Source organism: Etheostoma spectabile, chromosome 12 (genome assembly GCF_008692095.1).
Source record: "Etheostoma spectabile isolate EspeVRDwgs_2016 chromosome 12, UIUC_Espe_1.0, whole genome shotgun sequence".
NCBI classification, from domain to species: domain Eukaryota; kingdom Metazoa; phylum Chordata; class Actinopteri; order Perciformes; family Percidae; genus Etheostoma; species Etheostoma spectabile.
In genome coordinates this window covers 3,206,033-3,215,892 of record NC_045744.1, presented here as the reverse complement: position 1 = coordinate 3,215,892, position 9,860 = coordinate 3,206,033, and the positions used below count along the sequence as shown (strand labels likewise).

General features: G+C 43.5%; 1 protein-coding gene across 5 annotated transcripts in view; it reads left to right on the top strand.

The window, feature by feature from the left end:
• LOC116699431 (RNA-binding protein MEX3B) overlaps positions 1-5,853 on the top strand; it is an 8,749-nt gene extending 2,896 nt beyond the window's left edge. For all 5 annotated transcript variants that reach the window (XM_032531983.1, XM_032531982.1, XM_032531981.1 and 2 more), the window contains 2 exons: positions 659-912; positions 1,071-5,853. In XM_032531983.1, the coding sequence (XP_032387874.1) occupies positions 659-912; positions 1,071-2,297 (1,481 nt within the window). In that variant the 3' untranslated portion in view covers positions 2,298-5,853. The remainder of the gene's footprint in view (positions 1-658; positions 913-1,070) is intronic.
• Positions 5,854-9,860: the final 4,007 nt, after the last annotated feature.

The window sequence follows — 9,860 nt, the reverse complement described above, 5'->3', positions numbered from 1 at the left end:
AAAAATGGATTGGATTCCTTAAAACGCTCTTTGCATATGTAATTGAAAAAAAATATATAATTTATTTACAAAAATAATTCATAATTTCATTTTTTTTAACTCAAATATTAAGTAAAATTCTATATAAATGAGGGTTATTGACCATGAATTCCAAAAGTATACGGTGTAAAATGAGTGGTAGTAAGGTGGTGTTAGTGAAAACTTAAATTCTGAAAAAGGGACAAAAATGTCAAATTGTGTCTTTATTTTGACCAGGGAGGACAAGATAAGGGTTAACTTAATGCAGTCTAATACAAATTAAAAATTGAAGTACTACAATCAAAAAATTGAGTACTACCATCATGAAGATTATATTCTTCAGTTTTTTGTTTTCAAGACCGATTCCATTTGGGAGAACGCCTCAACTTCGACTAAACGGAACATTATAACCGTTATGTGGGTAGGATTTATTGGAGGGCTCCTGTATCAGACCACATCAGTGTTGACAAGGTGTACTTAATAAACCACTAAGAGGGCACATTGGAAGTGTTCTCATTAGGCTTTGTGTATATACTATAGCTGCACTTATATTCATGTTATAAATATGTGTTTATATATGTGCGGGTGTGTGTCTGAACGTATGTAATTTATGCTGTTTATGTGCTTTTGCGTCTCCCAGGTTGTAAGATTAAGGCATTGCGTGCCAAAACCAACACCTACATAAAGACTCCAGTCAGAGGCGAGGAGCCAGTGTTCATCGTGACGGGACGCAGGGAGGATGTTGAGATGGCCAAACGGGAAATTGTCTCTGCGGCTGAGCATTTTTCTATGATCCGGGCGTCCCGCTGCAAAGCTGGAGGGCCCGGGGGTGGAGGAGGAGGCACCAGCTCTCTTCCTGGACCACCACACTTACCTGGACAGACCACCATACAGGTACGGAAACCGAATACTTAATCGTTAGCTGTGTTTTTGTTTTACCCTGTCGGTAACAAAGGGATGACTGGGTGTTGGATAACATCTGCTGAAAACCACCATACCTCTGTTCTCTATCCCGTAGTTAATTTAAAATATTTCTCTTGCCCCTGATCCAGGTGAGGGTGCCCTACAGAGTAGTCGGTTTAGTTGTTGGACCAAAGGGAGCAACTATCAAGCGCATCCAGCAGCAGACTCACACCTACATCGTGACACCCAGTCGAGAGAAAGACCCGGTGTTCGAGGTGACCGGCATGCCAGAGAACGTGGACCGAGCGAGAGAGGAGATCGAGACCCATATCACCCTGCGAACTGGAACCTTTGTAGACCTGCAGGGAGACAATGACTTCCACTCCAACGGCACAGATGTCAGTCTAGAAGGCCTGGGCGCCCTGAGCGGGGCGCTGGGGTCGTCCCTGTGGTCCAGGGCTAATGGCCATCATTCGGTCCCCCCTCCTCCTCCACCACCCTCCCCACCTCCTCTTCCCCTCCCCATGTCCATGCACCACTCCTCCAACCGGAAGATGTCCTCCTCAGTAGCCTATCACACGCACAACGGCGCGATGAGCTCAGACAACTTCAGCACCTCTCGCAAGGCCAACGAGGGAGGCAGCCCCACCAGCCCCTTTAGCACAGGCTCCAGCGGTGCTGGAGGAGGGTTTACTTTCGGGGGTGACTCCACCCCAGGGCTGCCCTCGGATGAGTTGGGGTTTGAGTTCACTGCTGCCAACATCTGGGCACCTTTCGTCAACGGGGGGGCAGGCAATAAGACGTCCGGCTCCTCCCAGCAGCAGCAGCAGCCTCTACGTCGCAACAGCAGCGGCCTCAGCGGCGGCGCCATCACTCCAAGATTGTCTCCAACTCTGTCTCAGGACACGGGCGTGGGCCCCCTGGATCATCCATTAGCCCGTCGTGCACAGAGCGACCCCCTCAGCACTCTCTCCTGGCTACAGTCTGGCAACGCAGGAGGCGGCTCCTTCTCCGGAGCGTCCAGCTCCAGCTCCGGCGGCTCGTCGACCGGTTACTCCTCCTGCTCGGCCTCCTCCCTGCCCGGCGGCTCTCCCACTGACTCCGAGGGGGGAGGCAGCGGCATGATCCTCAGCTCTGGGATGCTGAGTCGGCTGAAAGGCGGCTCCGTGTCCGGGGTTGCGGGTCTGGTCGGCGTCGGCCCCGGGATCAACAGGGACTGTTTCGTGTGTTTCGAGAGCGAAGTGACGGCAGCCCTGGTGCCTTGTGGCCACAACCTGTTCTGCATGGAGTGCGCCGGGCAAATCTGCCAGTCCACTGAACCCGAGTGTCCCGTCTGCCACACCCCAGCCACACAGTGCATCCGCATCTTTTCCTAATGCCTGTCGGGGGGGCAGGCAGGCACCAGCTGTGGCGGAGGCAATGGAAGGATTCACACTAACTCTCACACACATTTGGACCATAATAAATGCATAATAGAGATGATGATACTATACGGATGTTGAATTTTTTTTTTTTTGCTGATAACTGTCAAGATTAATCACAAGAATCAATAATAATAATAATAATAATAATAATAATGACTGAGTTATTTTCAGAGTGACGTTAATTGAAACTGGTCTGCAGCTGTGGCTCAGCCAGTCTCTCGGTGGTGAACTTCTGGAAGGAAACTAGTGTCTTATCTCTCTTCAGGCCTTCATTTTGACCGGCAGTCTGCCGGTCCGTCTCCACATTTCTTCATCCTGGCTTCTTTAGATCTCTGCCTGCGTTCTCTCTCACAGCCATTCGTTTTGACACTTTTGTACTTAACAGATATTTTTCGATGAAGCTGTCAATGAGGCCTGCACTTTTCTACTCCTTATTTTAATGTTCTTGCCAGGACACAAAACCGTTCCAACGATTCCCCCCCCCCCCCCCCCCCCCCCCCCCCCCCGCTTTCTCCTCTTGCTCTCACTCATGCTGTTGTCTGACATGAAGCGGCGGGGTTGCTATTTTTCTGTACCTCTGAACTTTTTTAAATGTCCGCATTTAGTCAGGCACCTACCGAAAACAGTAGAGCCGAGGGACCTCCTGAGGATGACTTCATTTTTCTATCACCAGTAATGACAAAAGAATGCTATTAGTAGACACCTCTTACGTCCGGATCAAACCCAATAACACGATGGATGAATTTAGATGCCCCACATTTGAAATGTGGCCGCCGCATTGATTCACATTAATTATCCTTTTAATAAGTGGGAAACACACCATTAGTGATACTGTAGGAATGTGTCTGAGGTCAGTTCTCTGTGCGTTTGGGCAGCCTGACAATCCCTTTACATTGCTCTTGTGTGTCTGTCTGTGTGTGTCTGTCTCTGTGTGTGTGTCTGTGTGTGTGTTGCCCGCTCATGCTGTTTCCACGTTGGCATCATTCTGTGCCCTCACCATGAGGGCCTGGTTTCTGTCTGCTGCCCCTCTCCTTCACTTCCCACTCGCCGTCTTACAGGAGGACTTGGGGCAGATCCATCCACACCAGGACCCTTTCCTCCTCCCATCCCGTCTGTTACACTCCGATCGGCTCGTTACGCTCGTTTTCTACTACTTTTTGACTCTCAACTGTCCAGTGTGTGGCTCGCAGACATATTTTTAACTCTAGGATAAGATAGGGCTTTTCTGATGTCACATGTGAATGTTTGGAGAGACAGCTGCTCCTCCATATGAAACAATAACAAGGAGCTTGATTGATTTTTTTTTTTCTTCTTCATGCACTGTAACTCCCGGGAAAAAATAAGAAACGGCTCTTATTATTTTTGTTTTTGTAGTTTTGGTCTTCCACCCCGCTCTCACAGCCAAGCTGTATGGCACTCTCTCAGACGGACTCCTGGCCAAATGTGGTGCACTATATGGTTAGTTGTCTGAGATTGGTCCCATTGTTTTCATAGCATCACTGAGTAACTCCTGCTAAGGCGGTTGCATCCTGTTTTGTGTTTCGTGGTTTTTAAAGAATTCAGTGTGAGTTTGCAGTAACTGCCTCCTATAGTGTTAATACTGTACCTATGATTTGGGCGATGTCGGTGCGATAGTACACGGTTACCGTTGGGGGTCCTTTTTTCTTTATTTTTTAAATGCATGGAATCAGCTCATAGAATGAGACAAGCCATGACAATAGACTTAAAAATGACGCCTAATTCCCAAGGGCTTCCTCTGACTGCACAGACACATGATCACAAGTTTAGGCTCACACGCAGTAGGTAGAACTTCTTCTTTTATGGCAGCTAGTAGCTAGGTCATCCAGGGCTTCCAGACACTCCTTGTGTTCAAATCCCAGCAGCTGCAGAATGTTTTGCTTGTTGTTGTTTTTTTAAATTATATTTTCTAACTGTCCCTACACAGTCATCGCATTCAGATCCTGCCAGTAGAGCGTAGGGCATTGCAGTCACCGTGTGTCCTCTCTGGACCAACTCTCAGATCTCAGCATGTAGGGTTTTAATATCAAGGAGAAAAAAAAGGGTAACGCTACTTGAGGAAATTATTGGCAAGGGGGGGGGGCAATTGCTGCTGTGCTTCGGTGCTCCATCCAGTACGATGTGAACGTGTTGGCTGCCCGTCTGTCTGCTCCTTCAGGTGAAGAGGGCAGCAGCGGCACAGAGGCCTCTAATAAGCCGTAGTCGTGGTTGAGCGCAGCGGTGCACTAATCCACGTGTCGCACACGAGTAGGAACACTCTGCCCAGGAGCTGAACCGGTAGTCTTTGTGATGACTTTCCCATGGTGCTTTGGTGCAGCTCCCCACTGAAACACGGCGACGAACAAACCCGGTTGGTAGCGAGGGGCCTCTTAGAACCCTGTTCGCATTCTCATTGAAACTGGCAACCCACCATCTCGTCTCTTACCCGTGCACGCTGGGAACAGACGCGGGGCCGGGGACATGTCCGAAAGATCGGATGAGCCGTGGCTGTCTCGTGAGTCTGTCGAGGCCGGTCTTAAAGTCCTTCAAACTGTCCAAGTCGATGCGTTGAAGGAATAAAACCTTTACCTGATGGGTCTAACGTAAACTCTGGTGTTGCACTGGGATGTGTCTGGCCAATGAGAGAATGTCGGGGTCTAATGTACAGAATTTTAATTGTTAAAAAAGGTACTACGTTTTTCCAATTTGACTGCTGATTTTTTTTCTTTTTTTCTTTTTTTAAGCCAAACCTATCCCCTCCCCGATTTCCTTCCCGAAGGTTTGAAAACAGGGTTTCCTGAGGCATGCTAGCCAGTGACCTCTGGCCTTTTTTGTGATTTAGATGGGGGGGAGGGGGGGTGGGTGGGAGAAGAGAGCCATGCCAGTAAGGGGTGACGGACACCCCTCAAACAGCCGCTCTCCAATCTCTTTGCTTTAAATCTCTTTGTATGCAGAACCAAAATGTAAACTGTTGGCCAACTGTTTCAGGCGTGCCCTGAGTGTGTAAATACCCGGAATACAATCATTGGGATCTTGTTTTCAGAAGCAAAATTACTTATTGAAGATAAGTGTAGTTTCTAAAGAACATGTATCATAATTTGTAAGTTAACCATCTGCATGTCTTTAAGCCACCTGGCATTAGCTAATAATTTTTAAGATACAAAAAAAAAAAAAAACTTTTTACACATTTTATTTTTTACAATTTATTTGCTTACCTAAATATCCCAGACAATAATGTGACCCTTTTTTATTACTTCAAATTTATTTTATTTTCCTTTTTTTTTTATGTTCCTTATTTTCTGTGTACTACATATAGGCAATTTATAACAAAATGAGAATTATTGAAGAAATTTTAAAATTGAAATATATTTTATTTGAAAGTTTATGGACCTTTTAACCGTGAGCCAGAAAAGTTGTATAATCGTATGATTTGAACTGACTTGACGGTTATGAGAAATGTATCAAGAGTTTTATTTTTTATGCTTCTTTAATAAAGTCTTGTTTTTGTTTTGTTTTTTACTGTAAAAATAAGAACTTGCGTCTTGTGTCTTTATTACCGTCCTGTTCCCAGGGGGAAACGTACCCCCGGCTGGAGCAAACTGCCTCTCTGCCACGGGGGGGCAGTACGGACACATCTGTACTGCTGGGACTGAACTCTGCAGTCAGGGTTTAACACCAAACAATTCATTCTTTAGAAAATAAAGTAGATTTAAAAAGAAGAATAGAATATCTTGGAAATTGATCTTAATGTCTTATTGAAAAAATTTAGGAAAATACAGGACACAAATTTTCTTCTCTTTGTGAATGCATATTGTAAAGAAATGACTGTTCTTCCTTAAAATACAGGGGGTATAAGTATGCACCCCCCTATGTTAAAATACAGGGGCATAAGTATGCACCCCCCTATTTGTAAAATCAGGGGCATAAGAGTCACACCCCCCCTATGTTAAATACAGGGGGCATAAGTATGCACCCCCCTATGTTAAAATACAGGGGGCATAAGTATACACCCCCTATGTTAAAATACAGGGGCATAAGTATACACCCCCCTATGTTAAAATACAGGGGCATAAAGTATACACCCCCTATGTTAAAATACAGGGGGCATAAGTATACACCCCCCTATGTTAAATACAGGGGCATAATGTACACCCCCCTATGTTAAAATACGGGGCATAATACACCCCCCTATGTTAAAATACGGGGCATAATAAGCACCCCCCTATGTTAAAATACAGGGGCATAATATACACCCCCTATGTTAAAATACAGGGGGCATAAGTTATACACCCCCCTATGTTAAAATACAGGGGCATAAGTAACACCCCCCTATGTTAAATACAGGGGCATAATATACACCCCCCTATGTTAAAATACAGGGGGCATAGGTATACACCCCCTTGGTTAAAATACAGGGGGCATAGTATACACCCCCTATGTTAAAATACAGGGGGCATAAGTATACACCCCCCTATGTTAAAATACAGGGGGCATAAGTATACACCCCCCTATGTTAAAATACAGGGCAAGTTACACCCCCCTATGTTAAAATACAGGGGCAACAAGTAAACACCCCTATGTTAAAATACAGGGGCAAAGTATACACCCCCCTATGTAAATACGGGGCATAATTATACACCCCCTATGTTAAAATACAGGGGCATAAGTATACACCCCCCTATGTTAAAATACAGGGGCATAATAAGCACCGCCCCATGTTAAATTCCTATTGAAGCAGGCATATTTTTATTTTTAAAGGCCAGTTATTTAATTGATCAGGATACTATGCATCCTGATTAGGGCTGCCTATCAAATAAAGGCCTAAAATGTAAAATAAATAGTATGTTAAGAAGCTCCACAGCAACCATCGGCCTTCCGTCTTCCAATTGGTTGCACTCTTTGCCTGCAACGACAGCTAATAGCGAAGGGAGAAACAGATTATTTAAAACAGGGGTGCGACTCTGTGATTGGCCCTTGCCATTTGTGGACAATTCTGATTGGTTGAGCAGGAAGGGGAACGCCTCCACCAGCTGATTCCATTTAGGAAGAGAGCGTTGATTAAGAGTGAGGTCTTCCTGGAAGTATTTACAGAGATACATTTCGATCAGGAGAGTCTAGGTGCAGTTATGCGAAAGTTATGCGCAGCATGATAAAATATACATTTATTAGGACAACAGCTCCACTGATTTCAGAATCAGAATCAGAATCAGAAATACTTTATTGAACCCCAAAGGGAAACTCTGTGTTGCAGTTGCACAAATTGTAGAAATATAAATAAAGAAATATAAGGAGTGTGGATATTTACATAGTTTAAGGAATATTATGACGCAGTATTTACATAATTAACATAATTAAGGTGTTCCAATGGTGAAAAGTAATAATAATAATAATAATGATAGTAGCAGTTGAGTATTGCACACATTACAAGCCAGTGTTATTGCACAGAAACACATAATATTGTCCAGTTTTAACCTCTCTAAGTGTGTGTGTGTGTGTGTGTGTCAGACACTCAGCGGGAGGAGTTATAAAGTTTGATGGCCACAGGCAAGAAGGACTTCCTGTGGCGCTCTGTGGTGCATTTTGGGAGAATGAGTCTATCACTGAAAGGGCTTCCTGTGATTGAGCAGCAAGCCATGGAGTGGGTGCGAGACATTGTCCAAGATGGCGTGTAGTTTGGAGAGTGCATCAATAAATAGTTTGGTCTTCCTGAAAGAATGAACGCTGAGCTACATGAACACATAACCTTCTGTCTTCTAATCATTCACTTATCCCTCGAAGGTATGTGACCTGACACACGACTGTTGTTTTTGGCATGTGTGTTTCTTAGTTTTAGCATTGGACCTCAATACTTACCGAGACATGTAGGACTTGAACATGTAACCATCATTCTCACCAAACTGTCTTTTTGGCACATTTGTGTCTTTAACTCAGTGTATCAGACCTCAACACTTACTGTCTTCAACGCTCAACCTTTTGAATTCCAATAATTCTCTCATCCCTCTAAAATATCTGACCTGACGCAGAAGCTGTTGTTGTTGTTTTTGCATGTTGCAGATTAACTGAGAGAGTCCTGGTAAACCTTCTGTTGAAGAAGCCTGAAAGAAGCCTAAACAATACATGGTAAACCCATGACAACCTCCCTGTGAGCGAACACATTGATACAGAATGTGTGTGGAAAAGTTACAATGTGTAACACATTTGTTCACCAGATTGAAGCATTACAGCAGAAATAAAAAATATCAAAGTGTAAAATAAACACATGACTAATGTCTAATGTGTACACTAAGGAAAACGTATGGAGGTCCTATTGATATTTAGTTTAGACTAACTGCAACTTAGCTTTTATTCCACCCTCTGTCAAATGTTAAGAAGGAGCTAAGACATCTGATTCAACTTGTGTAAAGTAGTGTGTGATACCCCCCCCCCCCCCCCCCCCCCCAAACCACCCCTCTTCAGAGAGGTCAGAGGTCACCCAGAGGAAACAGCATCCGTTGAAACACTTTTTTTTTTTTAATGTACAGGCGTTTCAAAACTTGCACTGCAGGACGCAATTCATGGAGTCGTTGGAGTGCAATAGAAAGAATATATCTATAAAAGAATGAGAAATTAAATGTGCAAATGTAAAGAGCGATAAACAAAACAAATGTGAATAAAAAAATGTGACTAGCAAAAGCAATGGTGAAAAAATAAAGTGATACAATAACATAACATTAAATAGATTTTTAAAATACAGTAAATAAATAAAATACAAATGTATTTGAAAATATATAAAGAAATATGCAGAAATAAATGTGAAAATGCTTATAATTGTTGTTTTATGTTTTATTCCTCTTTATATTTCCACATTTATTTACTTATTTTTTCTGTTATGTATTCCTCTTTATAGTTGCACATTTATTTACTTATTTTTTATCCCTCTTTATATACTTATTCTTTGCAGATTTATAATTTTTTATGACAACGGTATATTAGACATATGTATTCTGAAATTGAATAATGTTAAACAATAAAGCAGACGTTGAAATCGTGACACAAATGTCCTTTTAATAGGAAGCAGATTGCAATCAGGCTGCATTCCCGTTCCACTTCATCCTCGTTAAAGAACATTCAGTAATGATAAGAAACAAATTAGAAACATACTCAGTAGAAAAGAATTCTCTCATGCGAGTTCTGTGTTCACACTACATTCATTTTGGTTACAGATGACGTATTCACAAGCCTTTTTGAAACGAAACATCGATGACTTATCGTTACATAGCTTTGGAAATCGAGAGAAGAAAAAAAAGAATTCACATCAAAGAGACACGTGCTGGCACGATAAAGTTTCCCATCATGCAATTGTAAGTCGTTTCTATTCACAGGGTGGGCGTCATTTGTCTCCGCGGAGATGTGTCGGCGTGCATGCATGCATGTGTGTCTTCTCACATGTTCCTTTTTGTGCTTGAGCAGAGATTGGTGTGTAGATGTGTGTGTGTGTGTGTGTGTAGGTGTGCAGTGGTGTGTGTCTGTGTGTGTGTG